This window comes from Yamadazyma tenuis, chromosome 7 (assembly GCF_029203305.1).
Source record: "Yamadazyma tenuis chromosome 7, complete sequence".
In the NCBI taxonomy this organism is placed as follows: domain Eukaryota; kingdom Fungi; phylum Ascomycota; class Pichiomycetes; order Serinales; family Debaryomycetaceae; genus Yamadazyma; species Yamadazyma tenuis.
In genome coordinates, this window is record NC_089467.1 from 1,048,247 (window position 1) to 1,071,819 (window position 23,573).

At 41.5% G+C, this 23,573-nt stretch overlaps 9 protein-coding genes across 9 annotated transcripts; 1 reads left to right on the top strand and 8 right to left on the bottom strand. All coding sequences in view use genetic code 12, as the record gives it.

Annotated features, from left to right (window-relative positions):
* Window positions 1-6: 6 nt before the first annotated feature.
* Window positions 7-372, bottom strand: RPB11 (DNA-directed RNA polymerase II core subunit; the record flags this gene model as incomplete). The annotated part of the gene is made up of 1 exon (XM_006685931.1): window positions 7-372. The coding sequence occupies one exon, from the start codon at window positions 370-372 to the stop codon at window positions 7-9; it is 366 nt and encodes a 121-aa protein (XP_006685994.1).
* Window positions 373-5,706: 5,334 nt separating this feature from the next.
* PSN45_005316 (uncharacterized protein) lies at window positions 5,707-9,662 on the bottom strand (the record flags this gene model as incomplete). Its single annotated transcript, XM_066158462.1, has 2 exons — window positions 5,707-9,560; window positions 9,632-9,662. 2 exons carry the CDS (start codon window positions 9,660-9,662, stop codon window positions 5,707-5,709), a joined length of 3,885 nt encoding a protein of 1,294 aa, XP_066014559.1.
* Window positions 9,663-9,866: 204 nt separating this feature from the next.
* PSN45_005317 (uncharacterized protein) lies at window positions 9,867-11,540 on the bottom strand (the record flags this gene model as incomplete). The annotated part of the gene is made up of 5 exons (XM_006685707.2): window positions 9,867-10,060; window positions 10,119-10,542; window positions 10,598-10,693; window positions 10,747-10,766; window positions 10,940-11,540. 5 exons carry the CDS (start codon window positions 11,538-11,540, stop codon window positions 9,867-9,869), a joined length of 1,335 nt encoding a protein of 444 aa, XP_006685770.2.
* An 88-nt stretch (window positions 11,541-11,628) lies between these two features.
* GEM1 (ERMES complex Ca(2+)-binding regulatory GTPase gem1) lies at window positions 11,629-13,620 on the bottom strand (the record flags this gene model as incomplete). Its single annotated transcript, XM_006685709.2, has 1 exon — window positions 11,629-13,620. The coding sequence occupies one exon, from the start codon at window positions 13,618-13,620 to the stop codon at window positions 11,629-11,631; it is 1,992 nt and encodes a 663-aa protein (XP_006685772.1).
* Window positions 13,621-13,703: 83 nt separating this feature from the next.
* Window positions 13,704-14,060, top strand: PSN45_005319 (uncharacterized protein; the record flags this gene model as incomplete). The annotated part of the gene is made up of 2 exons (XM_006685710.2): window positions 13,704-13,752; window positions 13,792-14,060. The coding sequence occupies 2 exons, from the start codon at window positions 13,704-13,706 to the stop codon at window positions 14,058-14,060; spliced, it is 318 nt and encodes a 105-aa protein (XP_006685773.2).
* Window positions 14,061-14,226: 166 nt separating this feature from the next.
* PRT1 (Translation initiation factor 3 subunit b) lies at window positions 14,227-16,380 on the bottom strand (the record flags this gene model as incomplete). The annotated part of the gene is made up of 1 exon (XM_006685933.1): window positions 14,227-16,380. One exon carries the CDS (start codon window positions 16,378-16,380, stop codon window positions 14,227-14,229), a length of 2,154 nt encoding a protein of 717 aa, XP_006685996.1.
* Window positions 16,381-16,491: 111 nt separating this feature from the next.
* PSN45_005321 (uncharacterized protein) lies at window positions 16,492-18,834 on the bottom strand (the record flags this gene model as incomplete). The annotated part of the gene is made up of 1 exon (XM_066158463.1): window positions 16,492-18,834. One exon carries the CDS (start codon window positions 18,832-18,834, stop codon window positions 16,492-16,494), a length of 2,343 nt encoding a protein of 780 aa, XP_066014560.1.
* A 465-nt stretch (window positions 18,835-19,299) lies between these two features.
* PRE10 (Putative proteasome subunit alpha type-7) lies at window positions 19,300-20,188 on the bottom strand (the record flags this gene model as incomplete). Its single annotated transcript, XM_006685935.1, has 3 exons — window positions 19,300-20,030; window positions 20,084-20,132; window positions 20,186-20,188. 3 exons carry the CDS (start codon window positions 20,186-20,188, stop codon window positions 19,300-19,302), a joined length of 783 nt encoding a protein of 260 aa, XP_006685998.1.
* Window positions 20,189-21,703: 1,515 nt separating this feature from the next.
* On the bottom strand, window positions 21,704-23,569 carry DPB2 (DNA-directed DNA polymerase epsilon, subunit B; the record flags this gene model as incomplete). The annotated part of the gene is made up of 1 exon (XM_006685714.1): window positions 21,704-23,569. One exon carries the CDS (start codon window positions 23,567-23,569, stop codon window positions 21,704-21,706), a length of 1,866 nt encoding a protein of 621 aa, XP_006685777.1.
* Between the last annotated feature and the right edge of the window lie 4 nt (window positions 23,570-23,573).

The window sequence follows — 23,573 nt, forward strand, 5'->3', positions numbered from 1 at the left end:
ACAAACCTAGTAGTCGTCGTTGTCGTTCAATAAAGACTTCAATGCCCATTCGTCTTTGAACTTATTCTTAATCAAGTCTAACTCTCCAATCAAATTCGTACAAGCGTTTCTTAATGCTTCCTTGGGAGTGTAGTTATCTTCGGTTTGTATTCTGAGCACAAAGTTGGCAAAAAGTGGATGTTCAACTTTGTAGGCAGCAAATAACACTCTTTCATCTTTTAAAAGTTGAGCTCTTAATAGGTTAGCCAAAGTATGGTCTTCTTTTTCGATCTTTATGATAGCAGCATTGGGTACTTTTGTATCCGGGGTGATTTTGATCTTGTCTACACCATCCGGTAAGATGAACAATTCGAATCTATCTGGAGCATTCATGATATGGATGTTAATAGCGGCTCAAGGTATTTTTTTCGCCTCAAGGTTTTCGCACCGGCGTTTGAGGATCACCAAAGTTACCCGGCGTGAAGGCTCGTCGTGCGCGCGCCGCTGGTGATTCCTCGAAACTTTTTGTGATGATAGAAAAAAACCACCAACTAAATTGATAGCACTTGCAAATTCCCCTTGTAATCCGACTTGTTCTACGTTAATAGTCGACTGTTTAGAACTTTACCCGGTGAATTATTCGTGCAAGTCTCCCATTTCCTGTTCAATCCCTAACTAAACCTGACTTTCCTTGTGCTTGCACCTGTTAGTTTCAAAAAGGGTTCACGGTGAAGCAATTTTTCCTATTCAATAAAAGCGTATCCAATCGGGTGTTTTTCTAGTCAAATTCGCCCAGAATGTCCAATCCTGACCCTTGGGGTAATCAGAATCGCCCGTTAGGTCAGAATTTCAAGTATGTACATTGGTGGTGTTGATGCCCAACCTTCCATGGTCTTATCAGTTTTCCAGCACGGCTCTGTTTTTAAAATAAAAACACCTGAGAGCTGATTGAAGATGTGATAGATCACATTGGTCAGGTGGTATCTACACTTGGCCCTGTTATCGATGCCATTTACTAACTTTATTTTTTTAGCCGCCAACACCCTCCCGTTTTACCTCCACCTGCTACTTTGGAGACCGGTACGTACTAGCAACACAAGTTGCCGATAGCTCGGCACTTCCCCCACGGCCATTTCCCGCGTCGTGGCCCCAGCCCTCGTGCGAATCGTGCGCATTTTCTAGTACCCTCGTTTACTAACATACCAATTTAGGAGGTCAAAAGTTTTATCCGCTACCAAGTTTACCAAGCTTAGGAAATGGCCAACACAATCAACTGGGCCATAGCTTCAGTATTCCCGCTTTAGGCTCTTCTGATCAAGTATGTATATCTCCATCGGCCTAGGCGTCAGCTTTCATTGGTCCGAAGTTTGGATGTCCACCCATCGGTGCACGACTTTGAGCCTGTTTTATTTTTCAGGCAAAGTTGACTGGGGTGAACAAGCCGATACGCTGTCACGACGTGCAAAGTCATCTTACTAACATTTTTGCAGCATCCCGATCACAGACAACATTCCACTAGTCTACCACCGGCAATGGCTTTAGCTGAACAGGGCCAGCATCATAGTCCTCCACATCACCAGCAGCAACTTGCGGGTCAACATCAGCCTCAACCACATGGACCTTCTCAGACCCCTAGTGCTGTGTCGTCTGCCGGTACGGTTCCAACCATACAACTGACTCAAGCAAGTACTGGTCTGACCCAGCCACCTCAACAACCATCCCTGCAGGCCCAACCGCCCCAACCTCAACCAGCTCAACAACCCCCATCTCCAGGCCAATCAGTTCAACAACAAATATCTCAAAACGTACCCAACAGATCCACCACCACAAACGTGTATCGTCCATTGAATGTAAAGGATGCGTTATCATACTTGGATCAAGTGAAGATTCAATTTTATAATCAAGCTGACGTCTACAACAACTTTTTGGATATCATGAAGGACTTTAAGTCTCAATCAATTGATACGCCTGGAGTTATTGATAGAGTATCAACTTTGTTTAGAGGCCATCCAAACTTAATCCAGGGGTTCAACACTTTCTTGCCTCCTGGTTACCGAATTGAGTGCTCAATGGATCCTTCGGACCCTAACCCAATCAGAGTCACCACCCCTACCGGTACCACCACCACCACCAAAACTGATTGGCATAGTGATGAGTTGGCTGCGTCGGATCTTGTGACTCAACAAGGTCAACAACCGGGTCAACAACCCGATGGTAATAGTGATCAAATGAATCATGCAATCACTTATGTCAATAAGATTAAGACAAGATTTGCCAACCAGCCAGACATTTACAAGCAATTTTTGGAGATCTTACAGACATACCAAAGGGAACAAAAACCAATTGCCGAAGTTTATGAACAAGTGACTGTATTATTCTCTAACTCTCCAGACTTGTTGGATGATTTCAAACAATTTTTACCCGACACAAGCGCTCCTCAACCAGCTGCTTACAACTCGATGTCCCAATTACCTCCAGTGGGGAACTTTCAACCTCCCACTGGAAATGGCCCTAGTCCTTCTAATGGTCAATTTGGTCACCACGTTCCATACCCACCCCAACAGCAATATCCTCCTGCTTCTCAATTCAATCAGCACTTGATACAGCAGCAACAACCTTCGCAACTTCAGCAACAGAAGTTTCCTGCTACTTCTTCTTTGGTTGAAGCTAGTGGTGTTGGAATACTCAATGGTGGTATGAATAACGATATGCTAACGAGAAAAAAGAAGTCCATCAGTGAAGGCTATGGTTATGACAAGAACTATAATACTGAAGCCCAATATTCTTCTATGAGAACTGATATACAACCAAAGATAGATTCTAATACTCAAATCTCATCTAAAAATGGAATAACCACTGTTACTAATCCAACATTGGTACCCGGTGTTCCTGAACCAATTCCTTCGAGCAATATCAACAGAACTTCTTCATTACTGGAAGAAATCAACTTTTTTGATAAAGTAAAGAAGGCAATTGGCAACAAGCAAACTTACAATGACTTCTTGAAGATCATCAACTTATACTCTCAAGATATCATAGATAAGGAAACTTTAATTGACAGAGTTGAGTCCTTCATCGGCGACTTAAACCCTGAATTGGTTGACTGGTTCAAGATGTTTGTTGGATTTAAAGAACCTGAGCATATTGAAACCATTATGTTCAAAAAGCATCAATTGGAATTATCATTCTGTAAAGCTTATGGTCCATCTTATAGACAATTACCAAAAGCTGAAACTTACATGCCATGCAGTGGTAGAGATGAGATGTGTTGGGAAGTCTTGAATGATGAGTGGGTAGGTCATCCAACTTGGGCTTCTGAGGATTCCGGGTTCATTGCTCATAGGAAGAATCAGTACGAAGAAATCTTGTTTAGAATTGAAGAAGAAAGATTAGAATATGACTACCACATGGAAGCTAACTTAAGAACTATTCAAACTTTGGAGACTATTGCTAACAGAATTGCCAATATGACCCCAGAGCAAAAGGCCAATTTCAAGTTACCACCTGGTTTGGGTCACACGTCTGTTACCATCTACAAAAAAGTGATAAGAAAAATCTATGACAAGGATAGAGGCTTCGAAGTGATAGATGCTTTACATGAAAATCCAGCAATCGCAGTTCCAATTGTTTTGAAGAGATTGAAGCAAAAGGATGAAGAATGGAGAAGAGCTCAACGTGAATGGAATAAGGTGTGGAGAGAAATGGAACAAAAGGTGTTTTATAAGTCATTAGATCACTTAGGTTTGACTTTCAAACAAGCTGACAAGAAATTGTTAACCACTAAGCAATTGATCAGTGAGATAAGTACGGTTAAAGTTGAGCAACAAAACAAAAGATTATATCCGTTAACACCAAAGCCCCAGGAACAGTTGAACTACAAATTCAATGACCTTGAAATCTTGTACGATATCTTGAGATTGAGCGATATCTTCATTAATAAGTCTTCCAACTACTCATCCAATGACAGAGAAAAGTTGGTCCAATTCTTCCAGTTCTTTGTTTCTTTATTCTTTTCTATTCCTCACGAAGAAATTGAAGCCAAGTTGAATGAAAGAAATTCAAAGGAAATCAACTCAAACGCAACTTCTAAAGAAGAAGAGCCTTCGGATGTCACTAACGAAACATCTGATGAAATATCTTCTCCTTCTAAGAAACGTCCAAGAGAAAATGATTTATTAAAGGATGTATTGAAGAAGCAAAGCAAGTCGAAGAAGGACGAACCTGAAGCTTCTCCTCAAAACTCTGAATCTGAGGATCAATTGGACGAGATTGAAAAAGCTAGTGACTTGTGGATTTCTACCACTGGCAGAAAGTTCTCGTTGAAAGATAATGAAGCTTCTTTAGAGAAGAGAGATGTTTACAACTTGTTTTCAAATACCACTATCTATGTCTTTTTCCGTCATTTGACAACGTTGTATCAAAGATTGGAAGAAATTAAGTTGATGAATGAAGTTATCGCTAAAGATGTCAAATCCCGGACCACCCCTCAATTTGCTAAAGACTTGAACTTAATCGGTCACCAATTGGAAGACATGAATGTTGAGATCACTGGGGATAAGAACTGTTACAAACAAGTCTTGTCTTTGACTGAGAGATTGTTGGAGGGTGAGTTAGAACACCAATGGTTTGAAGAGTCCATTCGCCAAGCTTACAAGAACAGGGCATACAAGATTTATACCATTGACAAGGTTGTCCAAGCTATGGTAAAACATATTCATACCATGACTTCTGATTCCAAGACCTCCGAAATGATGGTTTTGTTTGAAGCGGATAGGAAAAGTCCAATCTCTACAACCAAGGATCAAATCTTGTACCGTATGCAAGTCAGAAGTCATATGACCAATGATGAGAACATGTTCAAGATTGCCTATAGAGAAACTGATAGTACTGTAAACATTCAGTTCGTTGGGCTCGATGACTTGACCATCAATGACCATAAGTCTGCTGAAGAACATTATAACTATTACGTCACAAGTTATGTTATGTCACATCCTACTGAGGGTGTTCCTGCTTCCAAGATTCACATGCCTTTCTCCAAAGACTTTATTGAAAACATCGATGAAGATCAATGCAATGGCTATTCTGATTCACAGTTGAAGGTGTCCATCTGCCAGAATTCATACAGATTATTCTTTGAAGCTGATACCCATGATGAATTCACTACCAACTCGGTGTATGAAAAACCCACGGAAGACAGTAAAACAAGGGAAGACAAGTTATCGACGTTAAAGAAGCTCCTTGAGGATGAAGAACTCGGATGGAAGTCTACCTTGAGTCAGTCTCAAGCTGCTCAAGCAGACGTGTACGAAGAAAAGATCAGAAACTTGTTCGATGCCGGTATCGAAGAATACAAGAGTATCAAAATTGAAATTGAAGAACCAGAAAAGGCTACTGAAGATGTCGAAATGCGTGATGCTGCTGACGATAATAACGGAACTGTAGGATCCAAACAGAAAAAGAACTCTAAGTCTGAGTCTGCAAAGCACCCAGATATGACTATTGATGATAGTACCATGGTTCAAGCTAACGACACAACTATTCAACAAGATGGTAATGACACCACTGCTGATGACAATACCGTCAATGAGTCAATTGTTGGTATTGTCGCTACTGCTCCAAGTACGGCAGAAAATCACGAAGGAAAATGAAAAATTGCTTGAAGTTTTTTACCTGTTATAAGCTAATGTACATTTATGTTTTTGTAAAATATTCTATTGATCGTCAAAATCATCGTCTACCGAAGCTGCCTTCAGCCGCCGCTCTAGCGAGTCTCTCCGTAGCAATGCTATGTGCCAATTTTTCTCTTTGCTCGAGTCGTCTAGAAACAAACGATTTTTCATCCCGGATTATAAGTAACCTTAATATGATGTCTTCAGCTGAGGTCTGAGCAGCTATAGGATCTGCTCTGGCTTCAAGCTCCTCTTGTTGTGCTCTCTTTCTCGCTTTCGAGGTAGCGTTAGCCATTATTGTCTTATTTCTAGCCATAGTCCCGGCTCTGCTCAAACTTCTTGGTCTGCCCTTCTGTTCAGTTGCTCCTGGTTGCAGGGAATTCAACTCTAACGTGCTATTATTTAGTGGGATTTTTCCACTATCAAAGTTGTTCCTGTCTCGCAATGACTTGACAAATGCAGGCGATAACCGTTCGACTTCTTGCTTCAAATAGTCAATATCTCCGTCGTAGTATACGGGTAACAACAAAAGTGATTGATAGTGCTCGTTCTTCAAGTCTCTAATAGGAGGTCCATTACCATCATTATGGAAGAAGTCAAAGCACAAGAAGTTCAACCAGGCAAAAACCGTTTCCAACTCATTGCTTGTAAGTAGTTTTCCAAATCCACTGATTCCAATGGTACTAGTAACATTCGCAACAGCAGAAGTGACAGCAGATTGCCATCCACCTGTAGAAGGCTTTGGTTGGTTGTGAGAAGCAGCTCGGGGTCCAAAGTTAGATAAGTTAAAAACTTTAGCTGTTACCAACTTTGGTAATAAAAGTTCATCAGCGCACGCGACAACTACTTGCCATGCAGCCACCATGACTAGAAGCAATAAGTCTTTGGTCAAGAACTCCGCAAGAACCTGCAAGTTAGAGTTCAAGTAGTCATATAACGGTATCATGGCATCATGCATTTGATCTTCAGTGGGTTTAATTTGCCCATTATTTCCACAAATTGACTTCAAATTAGCTCGAGAAAAGCATAACCGTATAAACCTGGAGAATTTCTCCACAATCAACTTGATAGCTCTTTCCCGAGCTCTCATCAACGTCCTATGTGCTCTTCCCATGACAAAAATGGCATCTGCTCTTTCACTTTCAACCGCAACCTCAATTAATAATCTCCCTTGCGAGTCAAAATCCAAGAAGATTTCTTGGGGTATGCCGTCATGTTTGAATCTCTTGGGATCTAGCTGTAGGACAGCCCTCCCGCATACTGAATGAGTTCCTAACTTCTCATCCCAAACAGTGACGGACAACGTAATACTGGTGTTCGGTTGCATTGTGAGTTCAAATTCTTCATCCCATTCAGGGTTTGGTGTATGGTTGATTGTTCTTGTCTTCCCAATGGTTTTGCGAGCCACTGTATCAGTTAAGGTAACATAAGGTCTAATATTGGAGCTGTAAGAACCACCAGAAGCTAGATTTTCTGCTCTTTTCAATCTCAAGGAGAAAACATGACTGGTAAAATAATTTTGACGGTTAGGCTCAAATGACCTCACAGTCTTCAGGATTAACTCGGGATCAAGAATGTCTTCAAGTTGAGCAAGCTGTTGCAGCATTGCAGCCAAGTTGTTTAAAGCAACACAAGTTTCAGGACGGAAGTTGTAGGGTTCTTCTGCCTCAATTTTAGCCCCAGCTATTTGAATGTTATTTACTACATTCTTCATTTCATCAAACCACCCTGCACTTTTTCGTTTATCAGCCTTCAGCTGTGTTGTTTCTAGCAATTTCTTCTGTTTATCTTCATTCAATTCAAACATGATTTTGTCAGACATTGCTGAAGTGTATTTCAATACTCCATCGGAAATGCTCTTCAATAAAATAGTGTAGACTTTTGCCAATTGATACTCATTAGACCACCCCAACAGTTCCAAGATCTTAAGAAATTCTCTAATTAACGAGAAGATATCCAATACAGATGTACTGAACTTTTTCTCGTCATTTTCAATATTTACTGGCTTGAAATTATCATTTTTGATAGCTTGGTCAACGATACTTTGGATTTTCTCTCCACTTTCATTCACCCACTCATTCAAACTAGAAAAGAAAAGCTTCTCTAAATTGAATTTGAATGATACTCCGGTGGTATTCACTTGGTTGTAAATGTCCCGTATCTGACAAAGGGACTTATATGCTTCCAAGGAATCCCCATAAGATACAAATCCTCCCCTTTCCCTATTATATGCGTCAATATGCTTGAGAATATTCTTGGAATCGACTGCAAACATGGATGTCATGACGGTTGCAACAGTCCTAGGAACATGGAGGAAGCCTAATAGCGGATTCTTGTATCGTTTTTGAAGGCTTTGAATGTCCAGCACAATACTTTCAGAAATATCCAAAACATGAATAGTGCTTAAGGTGTCATCCCTGGGAAGGTTCTCCAATAATTCGGCATATCTGGTTTCTGCAACTCTTAGAAGTGTTTTGGAAAGCTTTTTCTCCCACTTCTTAGGCAATTGTAACTCTAGCACCTGTTTGAAAAAAAAATCAGACTCAATGTACTCCCCAAGAAATGCCAATACAGGCCCAAATTTGGGCTTCGTCACCTTGCTAAAAAGAATCAGGAGGTAATCTTTGATGGAGAACATGGTTGCATTATAAGAATATGTCAAGTTTTTCACCCACTCATCCTGATCCTTTAAGGGCCAATGATTCTTCTCGGGACCATCTTCAAGGATTAATTTACAGTAATTCAAAATCTGGATGGAATGGCCGACGTCAACTGGAGCAAGATCTTTAGGATCTTTTGTTATATAGAAGCTGTCTTTCAACATTCCCGACAAGTGGGCAGCTGAGAATAAGCAAACAGCTTTTGTAGAATAATCAATTCTCCATATTTTAGCACACAAATTCATCAATTGACTGGATTGTTTAGAAAACAATGGGGCCTCCTCTGAAAGCTGTCTCTCTTTGGACTGAAGTTCAAGACACAATTTGACAAGCACCACGAAGAACTTTCTTGCCAAAGAACTTCTGGGAAGGATATAAAAGTCTTCTCCCAAAGGTAGTTTCGGTATCAGCATAAGTTTCATTGATGCTGGCACAGGGTATTTTGCTATCAACGACTCACAGTTGGCTTTTTCTTTTGACTTCCATACCAGGTATACTTCATTGTTGACAAATGAACTGGGAGGGAACTGGCCTAAGTCTTTCTCGAGGTAGAAAAGTACTTGTTTTATATCCTGGTGAAGGGCCTTCTCTTGAACAATGTCCTTTACTCTGAATATATCCTGTTGAATTTTCACCAGATCAAATTTGAACAAGTCCTGGAGTAAAGTCACGGTTGCTTGGTCCAAATCGGTAATTTTAAAGGAAGGTTTATTGTATCTGACATTTGCCAGGGTCAAGGATACCGAAGAGCTTGACGATTTGGGCTTCTGAGGGTTCAAAGAATCTCTGTGCTCATTGAGTTTAGATACGATCAAATCCCTGTTTTTCTCCTTTTCTACCAACCCGATTAAGATTGACACAAACTCATTGGCCTGTTTGAACACCACATTACTAATCTCGGACTGGGGAATGGATCCAAGCTTAATGATCTCTCTATTGGAACTGGCAACAAACTTCATGAGCAAGTAGTCTGGAGTCTTATTAGCCTTCAAGTCACCCTTTACTTTTGGGTCAAGCAACTCACTGTAGAATCGGAGAAACGACCGGCGTGTATGCTCATCCAAGCGAAGTCCCTTCTTTTTCATTGCAATGAGATTCAAATGGCGTTCAAGGTTAGAATAGAAAGACGATGAAAGTTTGACATCACTGGGCGTATTGAGACCGTACACCCGAGACGACCGCTTCTTGGAAGGCGAAGTCACCATTGACAAGCTGGTAGAGCTTCCATTTGTGTCTTCAATGTCTTCAACCACTATTGGTGTTTTGAATCGGGCTTCATTGACATACTCAAGAATTACCACTTTGAGCACACATTCGTACAACTTGTTATGGTCAATTTTATCATAGGAGTCATCTTGATTCAATAGAGTTGTTGAAGAGAGGCTTCGTGTTCTGCTACTAGAATGTTGGCTTTGGAGCAGCATCACTGACATCTAAAGTTTGTGCAGCGGTTTGCGACTCTATTTCAAAAACAGACAAACAAACATCCTCCACAGCGCGAGGCCATTGTTTAGCAGAGTTATATATTGTACAGCTATGGAAATACAAACTGACGTGTTTAGTCCTCTTCCGACAGTTCTGAGAACTGGTCTTCTTCAGGAGACCGTGAAGAAGGTACAGGCGATGCCAGAGGTTCGACTGACGAATAGGCTGCGGCTGCCGCTTCAGCTGCTTCTTTCTTTTCAGCCAATTCCTTATCGTAGAACATATGCTTTACCAAATCTTTTTGCATTGCAAATGAATCGACTTTCTCTAGGGTTATGTTAGTAAACATTGTTTCGGTAGGTAACTCCCATAATTATATACGTACTTTTTTTGAAGAGATTCTCCAACTTCTCATCACAGAGAATGGTTCTTCCAGAATTGGGGTCCTGAAGCTTATTGCCCTTGATATACTGCCACAAGAGCTTGACAACTTGCCCTCTAGGTGCGCTGGTAACGCCTATAATTTCAGACAAAGGGGCAGACAATTGCACTTCTCTCTGAAACACACTCTTTCTCTTAGGTTTGTCCTCAGACGAGGTCGACTTCTTTGTTTTGGTTACCTTCGATGGCTTTTTGCGGTTGAGGGCGTTTCTTACCGGGACACTCATCTCCTTCAGGAGCTTCAACGCTAGAATGGCATCTTGTTTGATCATTTCTTCTCGTCTCTGCTTCTCACTCTTATCATTCTGTTGTTTCCTTTCATCTGCCAAGTTGTGGTACCTTTCGAGAATCAACTCGTTGATACTGCTCTGACAATGGTTAGTAAGTGAAGGAACTGGGTCTTGTGGTGGGGGGTGCACATACTTTATGTTCATCTAAATTGATTGCAAAGAGCTCTTGGAGGGCTCTCCTTATCTTCTTGACAGACACTTTTTCCAAGTCTGCCACTCCCAAAATGGCCTATTGGTAGGTTAGTAACACTTCTAGTAAGTGTCCTGAGGCTGGCAACATACGTCAATCGTAGGTAAATACTCTTTAGGTTTATATTCCGAAGTCATATTAACATTTGAACAAGTAATAGTTTCGCAGTGAGAATAAATCTCTAGCGTTGCGCCTACAACGAATAACCAAAGTGGTACGAAATGGTGACATTAAAATTCTATAAATACATAGCTTATCGTTAAATGCTCTTTCTGGTTCATTAACCTCTCAAGTTCCGCTTGTGCTGCAACTCGTTCTTCTTGACCAATCTCTTTCTTTCAGCTCTATGTAAACTTCTTGGGTCAATCAACTCATCAGGCGTATTCTTAACCTTATCATCAATTTCAACCAACCACTGGTCATCAAGCAGCTTGTTTTTACCCTTGTATCCCCATTTGGGAGCCCACTCACCGGTGTCTTCATCATATACCATTTTTCCGTCTCTAGCCTTAGGTTTAATACCTTTCTTAACGGCGAATTTCTGCCATTTGGTTAATGGTTTGTCCTTAGGAATAGCCTTCTCTCTAGGCAATAATGTGATAGGCTGGGGCAATTGCACCAATGTCATCGTGGAATCCTGTCCGGTGGAAGACCCGTGGGTGTCAGTGGTAGTCTTCAAGGGCAATGATAAGATTTGATTTATCAACAATTGCACGTTATCTCTGGTGACTGCTGTCAAGTACTGTTCCTTTTGTTCTGCGTTAGCCAACTTGTCATTTTCAAGGGGATTTGGGTCAAAAGCCGCCAAGTTTCCCAAGTCGAAGGTGTCTGGGATCGGCTTGTCGACCGTTACGGGCTTAAACTCTTTTTCGGTGTTTCCTGACATGCTTTGTGAGATGGAAAAAATTGTTTTTGATGAGATGAGGTTTTTGATGCGAGAAGCCAGGTGGTTGTGTGCAGGTACACTCACCAGTCTACTTTGCATGGTTTCTCCAAATCCATAGTGATACTAGTGTCATAATGCTGATAGTTCCACCAGCAAGGACAATGTGTTTGTACTTTTCGTCATTGATATTTTCTGGTTCCTTTTCCAAGCCGGCGGTGGCGGTACTGGGCATAGTGGCAGCATCGACGATTTGGATGAAAAGCTCGTTGAGAGAAGTAGCCCAGTTGGAAGAAATATGCAACGGAGAATTGATGGAAAGGTCCCGTGTGTAAATTTCGGGCTGGATATCACCCCGTTGCTGCTGTTTATCCAAATCTGCTTTCAAGGCGGCAAACACACACGGTACCTCGTCCAAAGTGTCCTCATACTTTAGTCTCAAATCAATCAAATACTGGAAAGAATTAGGATCGGACGAGTCGTAAGTGAAGCAGATGGCGTCACATTGGTCTAGACGGCTTTTGTTTTCTAGAATGGCCGACTCGAGCTCACCAAGTTCTTCTAATATCAAATAACACTGTTTTCCCCCTCTTAATTCGATATCTTTTGCACATATGCGAGGTTGGATCGTAGGTGAGTACATTTCACTGTAGTTACCTTTCAAGAACAGCTCGAGCAAAGACGTCTTCCCTGACTTAGGTGCTCCAATGATAAAGCAGTTGAACACATTCCGGTCAAAAACCGGCTGCCTATACACCTTATTTTGCTTTTTTCTTCTCTTTCTAGGCTTTGTGATCTGTAAAGCTTTAATAGAGCTTCCTTCATCAAATCCAAGGTACGAAAGGTACTCCAACGTAGTCCTATAGTCAAGAAAAGTGGTGAGGTTCCATTGAGCAAGCCAACCTTGTAAGGTGACATATCCAGACTCATTACACACAATCGAAGAAGGAAACTGGCAATCCCTCCAAAGCTTGGGGATCCCCGGAGTTGGATAGAACAAGCTGCTGAGTTCATTTTCACTGAGTCCCCCATCGTTGTCCTTGTCGAATTTGACAAAGAGGTCAACCATAAACCGGTACCCAAGAGGACTTAACTCTACGCTGGAATCGGGGTTGACATCGATTTTCGGAAACAAAAACTTATCGTCCAACGACAACGAGTTTGTATAGCTGAAGGACCGAAGTATGCCCCAGATGGTCTCATGCCTTCCTCTTTCGGCATATATCTTGTTCAAGAGAATAAACCCATCTTCCGAAATGCCGGGATGTAGTCCATCCTGCTCCGTTTCGGGGAATATCACGCGGTCAAGGGTCCGGAGGATATTCTCATACTCGGTTATATCAGCAGTCCTTTCAAACGCCTTTGTGTGTAAGCTGGAAAATTCCTGGTAGTTCAAGTACCCGTCCTGGTCCTTATCACATAAAAAGAACACCCGTTTCAACGCTGCCACAGCCGCCGGCTTCAAGTTTCCTTCCTTGGAATCAAATATAGGCGATATCGGATGTGTGATGGCACGTTGGCACATGTAAAAGGCCTCCACCACATTAATATTCTGTTTGGCGCTGGAACGTACACACGCCTCGATCTCTTTAAACTCATTAAGTAACGGCAAAAATTCGTCGGAGTTCTGGCTGGTGTCATCACCCAAAGTCGTATCACATTTATTGGCACATAGTACCACCGGGAGGTTCACGCCCAACGATCTGAGCATGGGCATCCAATGCAATGAGATTCTCTCGTAGGTATAGTGATCTGAGTATACCAACCAGATGACATCTCCACGCTTCAATTCCTTCTGAAGCCCAACGAGATCCGACGACATGGTATCTATAAGCACAGTAGTGTGAGGAATGTACTTCAGAACCCGCTTATCGGTGATGGAATTTCGAGATGATCCTTTGACAGGCGAATTGGATATGAGCTCTATAAGACACTCGGAATAGTCTTCATTGGAAATGGTTATTGGAGGAAGTTTCTTTTGAATGTTGGGGATGTACTCGCCTTTAACAAGAGCCGATATGAGCGTTGACTTGCCCACATTGTCGTCACCACACACAATTACACGTATACTCTCTTGCGACATGGATTGGTGAGTGCTCGCTTTTTCGGATGCCAATCAAAATCTCATTATTAATAAACTGGAAACGACAACTGTATTTGTGCACCATGTTGTTCAGATCGATACTTGCACCAGTTCGGGGCGTCAGAGGCATTGGTTTGCGCCAGACGCCGAGAGCATCCATGAATATCACAGCGATCGGGGCCCGGTTATACTCCGATGCGATGTCCTCGATGGATGAATATGAATCGAAGATATACAAGATCTTGAAACTGGAGTTCAATCCTTTGGCTTTGGAGGTCCGGGATGTATCAGGCGGCTGCGGGTCGATGTTTGCCATTTTGGTGGAAAGCGATAAGTTCAAAGGAGTTCCTATGATCAAACAGCACCGATTGGTCAACGAGGTGTTGAAGGATGAGATAGCCAAATGGCATGGAATACAATTACGGACCAAGGCTCCATAGCGACAACATCTACTGGTTCTTGTAAATATCGACATACGTTTCATAGTAATTACGTTCTCTAATACAGATTAGTGTGAGTATTTATCAAATTACTTAGTATCTACTAATAAAAAGTGAGTTATTTATTGAAGTCTCAAGTTTCAACTGTCTTATCATACAATATAGTCTACTCAATAACTTCTTCTTTCTCTTCGATGATCTCCTCTTTGATCTCCTCGATGATTTCAGCTTGCACTTCGTTCTCTGTAGACTCAACCTTTGCGTATTTCGATCTGTAGTCTCTCCATTCTTCCAAAAGCCTACGACGGTTCAAAATGGCTTCTCTGGTAGCAGTGTCAGCCTCCATGGCATCAGCTTCGTCGAATTGTGCACTGTATTCACGCAAGTTCTTTCTGACTCTCTTTCTGTCAGCAGCACTCAACAATGAAGCAGGTCTTGGTCTCCAGATAAACTCCTTGAACTGGTCCTTGGTGTCGTCCCTTAACATGTTACCGGTGAACTCGAACAATTTGTATCCGTTTTCAATGGTGTGGATCCATGCCGAAGACCAAGCAGCAACAAACCTTCCGGATGGGTCCCAAGACAAGTTGGTCATACCACCATACTTTTCGGCTTTCAATAACTTGGCCTTGTTAACGTCCTTGTTATTACCTGGCTTCTTGTCATCATCGTAAGAACAGTCGTAGAACTCGATTTCTCCATTAGACTTGCCGATGGTTGCAACAACAGCAAATCTCCCCTTTGGAGACCAGAAAATCGTGTTTGAGTACTTCTTCTCGATAGTGTCGTAACACTTGTAGCTAGAGGAAGTGATCTTGGTCTTTTGCAGCAATTCAGGAGCGTAGAACGAGATGATGTTTTTTGGAATGGCAGGGTTGTTAGTACCATCGTCCAATCTGGATATGGTGATAAACCGTTCAGTCTTGGGTTCCCAGGCAAAGTTCACCACCACTTCCTTCAACTCGAGCTTTTCAACAGGAATGTCTTTTTCGGTAGTCTTGAAAAATTCTAAATTGGAAAACACAGTCTTACCGGACTTGGTATGACGGTCGACCTTCACACACAAATACTTTCCTTCATCGTGCCAGTGCATCTTACAGTCACTGACTTGGAACAAGTTGGTGGTTCTGAGAACCTGGGTTGATGGAATTTGCATCAACGCCACTCTAGCAGTTTGATTAGAGCTTTCTGGAGTCCAGTATGACAAAAGGTATTCACCTCCTTCAACCTTGGAGTTAGCCAACTTGACACTGGCGGGAGCCCACTCAAAGTCGACAATCGAGTCGATTTGCACCAATTTTTTGTTCAACAATTGGAAAGATGGAGTCTCGTAGATAGCCAAGGCATTTGGACCTTGACGAGCACAGTACTTATCATCGTGAGACCATTTGACCAAGGGCCAAGGCATCTCCTTCTGGCCTTCTAAGTGAGGAGGCAAAGCAAACGATCTGGCAGGTTCACCGGTCTTAATATCCCAAATAACTAATTTATGACCCTCATTTTCCTCTTTGAATGGGAAATGGGCTCTTTCAGCAGCAGTTTCAGGCATGGTGATGGGCAAGGGAGACAACGTCACCAAGTAGTTTTCGTTGGGAGAGAAATCAATCAAACGGACTTGGTTATGGATGTACTTACTCAAGCTCTCAAACTCAGGACCTCCCCAAGATTGTACACCTTGAGGGTGAATGGAACACAAGTAAGTACCTTTTGGAGAAAACTTGGCATACTTGGAGGTGAATCCTTGTCTTGGTTCGATAACCTTTTCTGGGTCGCTTTTCTTCTTGTTCCAGTAGATACCAACGGTTTCAGATTGGTGTAAGAGAAGCTGATCTCTTCCTTGTTCATCCAATAACCAATCCTTCAAGAAACCATGTTCCTTGAATTCTGGGATTTCTGGTTCCACAAACTCCTCAGGGACGTTACCTTCAGAACCATAGTTTTCGATATCACTCAAACTATTGACCAATAATCTGTGACTCTTGTCCAACTGCTTTCCGTTCAATTGTCTAATAGCCTTTTTGGCCAGGTCTGCTTCTTTGAACTGAGCAAACAAGTATCCTTTTGTCTTCCCGTCTTCTATTGGCATATAGAATCCGTCATCGCCGTCTTCTAACTCACCGTAGCTGGATAATAATTTCTTCAACACTTTACTCAAAACTGGAACTTTGGCTTCGGTAGTCACAGGAGCTCCGTCAATGACAACATAGTTATCCAAGCCAAAATCCTGGTTGACCTGGTACCTGGCTTCTAAGTCAGTGTAATCGACATCGTCGACGTTGATCTCTTTTTCAAGATCTTCGTAGGTATATCCATGAACCATGTTAAAATGTGTTTAGAAAAATTCAACGCTGATGTGAAAAATTTTTAGAAGCGCGAAAGTGAACATTTTGGGGTTCTCATTAAATAGTACATAGCATTACACAAGGTATTTTTAACCAGTAAGGTTGAGTTGCTCTCGGAGACGAGTATTCTCTTGTTCTAGTTCTTTTAACCGGCGTTCAGCCTCGTGGTTTTCGTAAACTCTGGCCTCACGTTCGGCCTTCCATCTACGATTTAGCTCGTCGATTCGGAGTTCAGCTCTAGGAGACGATATGGACGATTCTGAATATTCGTTCAGGGCGTTCAGAGACTCCATCAGACGGGACAACTCGTCATTGAGACGGTTAAGCTCGTCAATTCTCTTGTGGAGTTTATTCACATACTCCCCTGATTTGGCAGTATCTTCGTTCTCTTTCAAAAGTAGCTTGACATGATCGTTAACAATAACATCTACAGCACGCGTGAAATAGTCGAATACCGCCTTGTGGAACTCTCTTATATTCGTCATGTCGGTGAAATCTACCAGACTCATATTTGAGTCGTTGGAGGAATTGTTAGGCATGAGCTTCTTGATCATATAGTCCACCTTTCTAGTGGGTTCTTTGAGGGATGCATCATCTGCAATCTTATTGAATGACTTCAAGAGCCTTTGGAACTTAAAGGTGTCGAGCTGTAAAAGCTCACCTATTTGGTATTCAAGAATGTTGATTTTCTTGGTTAAAGCGGTTTCTACTTCATCGTTTCGGGAGGTTGCTGGGTTTGCAATCGTTAAATCAGTGACTTTATCAGTAAGGTTCTGGATGGTGGTTTGTAAGGAGATCTTCTCTTTCGATAAAGACTCAACTTTGTAAGTCAACCGAATTTTTTCAGCTTTCAACATCCTCTGCTTCTCCACTGCCAAATTCAAGTCCTGCTCCATTCTTTCTAAAACAATTTTGTCTGCTTTTGAGGAAAGCGACTCTTGTTTGTTCAGCTGCAATTGGTTGGTTAAAGATGAAACAGTGTTAGAAGAGTCCTCCTTCAATTTAGTGTACTTGTCGTGCAAGTCATTATACTCTTCCTGGAGTTGGTTAAAGTCCTTGTGTGACTGTAAGAGTTCTTGATTCAATTCTGAAACATCAGCAGTATTATGGTTCAAGTGCTGGATGTCTCTTACTTCATCTTGCAAGTGGTCAATAATATGCTGGTACTCTTCATACTTCTTTTTCATTGTGTCATTGAGGACAATAAGCTGTTGGTTTTGTGACCTCAAAGAGTCGACCTCTCGATTGTCAATTAGACTCGAGGAGGTTTGGTCTATGGTATCAGATAAAGTATCCAAGCTCAGCTTCATAATGGTATTGTTGGCCTTAAGCTGTTCTGACTGCTCTATCTCATAATCGAGTTCTTCCTTCATCTGGCTTACCAACTTATTCTGTTCGTCATATCCTGTTCTCAATTGTTCCAAAGCAGACATTAATTGGTGGATGGTTCTTATGTAATTATTGATTTCAAATTGTTTTTCTCTGTCAACCACCGTGACAGAACTTGTAGAAGTAAAACTGTTTCTCTTTAACTCCTTTTCCTTGCTAGTTTCCAACTTCTTGGATAGCTCCATTTGAATGGCATGTAGCTTTACATCCATGGCATTCTCCAGGGTATTCTCAAGACACCTCACCAACGCTTTTCTTGACATAATGTCAGTAGTAGCATCACTGATCAAAGTTTGAATGATCTCATTAGCGAGCAAGTTATAATCGAACAACCGTTCCTTTAACTGGGAAATATTCTGTTCTTTCTCCTTAAGGTTTTGTTCAAATTGCTCGAGATTTGCATACAAATCCTTATTGAGTTTGAATATCTCATCGTAACTCTCCGATAAATTCTTAAATTCCACTTCTAGCTTAGCTTGCTCATTTGTGGAAGAGTTACTTCTCATCTTTTTTATAGGAGAAAACTGCTCGTTGAACTGCTTCAATTCAGGGAGATCAGGATCGTTCTGATTGAAATCTTTCTTCTCAATCAACTTTTGAAGAAGCTGCTTGAAAAAGCGGATCTGGATCTTATAACCAGTCAATTGCTTATTTAGCTCACTGATTACTTCTGTGTTTGAGGAAGAATCCAGAGCCTTGCTTCTAAGGTTTATATCTGGAGCATTAAATCGAAGTTGAGGTCCGGGAGGAATATGTGTGGGAGCAGACTTTGGGGCAGAACGCAACTTTCTCCACGGAGAGCTAGTTGAAGCACTTCTCTGTGATACATTGGAATTGGAAAAAGGCGCCGAATTTCGGCTGGAAATGTCGCTTTTATCCAAGTTAATATCTCTCTTGAGCTGTTCTTGTGTGTCATCAAACTCAGTGGTATTCAAAGATGTTTCGTTGACAAAATCAGGGTCTTCTCGAAGACTCTTGAGGCTTTTTGTATTTATTCGCATGTCTGCAAGCGATTTCTGGAGGTTCGCTATGCTCTTATCCATTTCGCTAGTAGTATCGTGGGTGTTTTGGTTTTTATCACTAGACAGAAACAGACCATTTCTGGGGCCATAAAGAAACCCAGACGGCGGTATAAGTGGTAAGGACTCTCTGCTCGATATAAAAGCTTCGAAGTGGTCACTCTCCGTTGTCAAATTAATTTTAGATGTTTGTTTAGATGAAAAGGATGAAGTGCTCTCGTCTAAAATCGAGTGATGATTTACGATATTATGAGTCTCTTGTGGCAGCGGAATGTTTGTTAGAAACGATGACATGTCTGGCTTGTTGTGATATAAGTAGACAGAACAAAGTTGAAGAACGTGCCGACGGGTGTCGGACAAATGTGGTATATTCGATGTGTGTATTTATATGAGATTGAAACATAAATAAAAGTCGCGACTGGGATTATCGAAACGAGATCGCATCCACACTACTACGAGATCTCAGATTTCTAATATACGATTGATTATTTAGGTGGCCATTTCGGTGTCTTCATCGTCGTCCTCTTCGTCGTCATCTTCGTCCTCTTCTTGTGCGTATTTGATAGCTTCTTCCAACAAATCTTCAGGGACAAACTCGTGTCTACCTTCGGTCTCCTCAAGAGAACACCAGGTAATTTCCAATTCGTAATCCTTGTCTTTGTTATCTTCATGGGCCTGATGGATGATCTTTGCAGCCACTTTGACACCTTCTCTGACCGTCAATTCGTCGAAGTTCAACTTTTCCAATTCGGATTTAGCAGTTTGTCTGCCCTTACCGGTGGCAGCTCCACTATATCCCCAGAATGCTCCACTGGGTTCAATCATGTACAAATGAGGTCCCTTTTTGTCGACGCCTCCAATAATGGCGACGACTCCAAAAGGTCTGACCGAGTTGTAACAAGTATAGTTCTGGACATAAATGCCCAATCTGTCCATCAAATGAGGAACACTTACTGATGTCTTATATATGGATTTGAACGACTTGGCTTCATCTCTTCCTCTGCTGACAAGGTGGCGCCCATCCGGTAAAAGTCCTGAATATGCCACCCCAATGTGTCTGTCGATGGTCTGAATACGTTTATTCTTTCCAGGAACTAACAACTTCGAATTTATGATTTTTTCCACCGCCAACACTATTCCGTCTTTGCACTTGATTCCAATAGAAGTGCCTCCGTTTTCAACGGCTTTCATGGCGTATTCCACCTGAAAATTTCTTCCGTCTGTTCAATGTTAGTACAAGCACACGCTTCATGAGTTTAAGAGTTAAACATACCTGGAGAGAAAACACTGTTGGATAAATCGTAACCTGTTCCAATAGATGTCTGTTATTTGTTAGTAGATGGACAATTGAAGCGACAACCAAGATGATACATACCATTGTACTGCTTGATATAAGATACAAATCTCAAGAAGTTTGAATCGCCACCTTGAGAACCGCACTGGAAAAACTCGCACCAAACTTTGTGTCATTTCGTGTTGCTTACTTATTCATAAGAAGATGGTTGCCCAACTTAGATGGCCCATTCTTGGGATAATCGTATGTGATAGATCAAGTTTTGTCCAAACCACAAACCCAATACTAATTCATTTCACAGGTTCCGTGTGTTCTCATAGCAGGCATTGGATATGGGTCACATTTGTTTGTGCTCAGACACTCGCTCTCCCACCAAAAACAAATAGCATTCGAGGTTTCCTTGAGCCTTCTCTGGATTTCATACCTATTTGCCATACATGTTGATCCTGGGTACCCTCCGGACAATTTTGAGCCAAGACCAGGCGAATGGAGACGGTGGTGTAAGAAATGTCAAAACTATAAACCCGAGAGATCGCATCACTGTAAAACATGTAATAGGTGTGTTCTCCAGATGGACCATCATTGTCCATGGACATACAACTGCGTGGGGGCAAAGAACATGGGCCACTTCATGCGGTTTTTGTTTTGGATCTTGGTGAACACTGGGTTTGTGTTCATTGAATTGAGCAAGCGAGCCATGGAATTTTACGAAGACAGAAATCTTCCAGCCTATTTAATCGACAAGAAGGAACTTGTGGCAGTCATTGTGTTATTACCATTGGATATTTTTGTGAACTTTGCCATTTTGATTTTGTTTGTACGGTGCTTGAGTAATTGGGTTTTCAAGGGTATGACCCAGATCGAACAATGGGAGCACGAGAGAATCGAGTCTCAGCTCCACACAGAAAGAATGTGGTTGCAGATACGGAAGAACTATATCCACTTGCACGGTCATGAAATGCCGGTCTTAACTTCGTGGAACCAGAATGCCCGTTTCTATCTGGAAGATAGAGGGCTGGAAGAGGAAGCAGACGAACTTGATTACGTTGAAGATGTAGATAACGCTTCTTCTGAGTATCACCAGAAGACTTCAGTGGTTCCTCAAGACTTCACTATCGATGACTTTGTGTTTCCCTATGATTTGGGTATAGTAAAAAATGCCATTAATACCTTCAACTATCCATGGATGTGGCTATTTCCCTGGACATCTGTGAGACAGTCAGGATACCGCTTTGAGAAAAACGAGTATGCTGAAGACGACCAGGTAGGATTACCATGGCCTCCAGATGGTGGACATCAAGAGTACGCTCCGGACCCTGACATCGATTTGGATAATTTGGATGTTTCTGAGTTGAGAAATCTTCGTCAGTTGAAAAAGAGATTAGATCCTAGGTCTAAGCTTGATCGTAAGGATTGGGTTAACGGATTAGGAGAAACTCTTGGTGATTATGGGGTAGATTTGGATGCAGAGGATGTAGAAAATGATCAATTGGTAATGATAAAATAGATTCTTTATCTAATACAATTTTTTGTATGGTATGTAGACAATATATGGTTTGGTAATTGTTTTAGTAAATGGCAGGAATCATTATTCATTAGCTATAAGTATAAATCTTTGAATTTGAACGCTTTCTGACTTGGATAGTACTCCAAGTAATTGAATCTATTATCGGAGAGGAAACTCGAAATATTCACCACTCTGCATCCAGTGTACGGAACCTCAAAGTTTTCAAATTTGGTATCGTTCAAGATGACAAGACTGGGCAATGGTTCAATACGCAAACTGTGGGCATAGATGGGATTCACCAATTTCAACCCCTTAGACAACGGTTGCAAATGGCCCTGGTCAAGTAAAGTTCTCACCAAGCATCTGGCCTGTTTCAACTTAGTAGGAATGTTATCATCGACATTTTCACTAAGTAATTCGTTCGACTGGTTCAAATCACTTTCAAGAATAATATCGTTTCTCTTAAACTTACTCATCAAGTCGTCCTTCAAGATTACAATCTCTTGACTCAAGTAGTTCACCCTAACTGGATTCCATCCAAGTTTAAGGTGTCCCTTGGGAAGTAGTCTTTCGAGTCTATTCAAAAAAATAGATGGAATTGATGGCTGGGGTAAGTAATTTAAATTGGAAGAACCTAGTGAATGGGTTGATTGCCATGGATCGTTAGGGCCTGGAATTAGCACGAGCATTACCTTTGACTTAATGGTTGGGAATTCCGCAATGAGGTTTGCAAGATTGTTGAAATTGTTTTTGTACAGCTCGCTGTTGGAAATGCTTGATGTGGAGCTCTGAATTGAACTGATTGGCTTTGACACAAATGATCCAGTAAGAACCAATGACACCGGAGCCTCCTCCTCTTCTTCAGTCAAATCTTTTTCTAATCGACTAAAGAGCTTCCGAAGCCCTTTCATGATCTTCAAATCATCAAGGTAGATGTTCGACCCCAAAATTATGAACTTGTGGTCCGTAAGCTGCTTCTCTAAGCGGACTAATTTCTTCCTGAAATCCTTACTGACTTTTGAGGAATGATGCAAATTAGACAAGTTCTCCTTATTGATGTTCAAAAAGTCCAAATTACCATAATGCTCAGATGATATATCTCTTCTCTCCGCTGGAGGGTGACCTAAATGAGTTACGTGAAAGATTCCATTGGGTGAGTTCTCATTGAACTGAGAATAAAGTCCTTCGGCCGTCAAAAACATTCCTTCAGTATAGAATGCGTCCAACATCTTTTGTGCTTGGTCAAGATTCAACTCAATAGAGTCTGTTGTATCTTCAATTGTATACACCCCTCTGAAATTCTTTGTCAAAAGACCAAAAATAATGAAGGACTGGCCGTTATTCCCAATGATATTTTTAATCAAGGTGATCTCTTTACTCTGCTTCTTCGACTTGATATTGGAAATACTTTGGTAGTTTGTCTTCTGAAACACCTCGTTTCTTGACAACCTGTCTCTAATAAGACTATATCTATTGTTGAAGTATTCGATGTTAGTGTCCCGAAAGTTCGACAACTTCCCTTCTCCACGTAAACCAAACTGTTTCCTTTGCTTGTCAAAAGTATAGTTTGGTTGCTCTGGTGGGTTTATGACTCGGAAAAATTCTTGCCACTGGAGTTCTTCTTCCTCATTTATGTTTTCCTTATTCTCTTCATCAATAACCCTATTAATTTTGGTTTTCTCTTCATTGTTTAACTGCTTAAGTACTTCATTAAGTCCTTCACCATCAACAAACAAGCCCTTGTCTTGTGCCTTCCAAATTTTGGCGATATCTTCCAAATATAATTGGGCTTTAGCACCTTTCCATTCAGATCCAAACTTATGACTGACTACGTCCGTCAAAACCTTCAAAGCGTCGGTTTGAATATTCAACCCATGCTTCTTAGAAAATATCCTATACGCGGTGGGTCTGAGGTTGCTAGGCTGAAGCTTTACCGGTAAATGTACTCGAGTTTCCATGGTA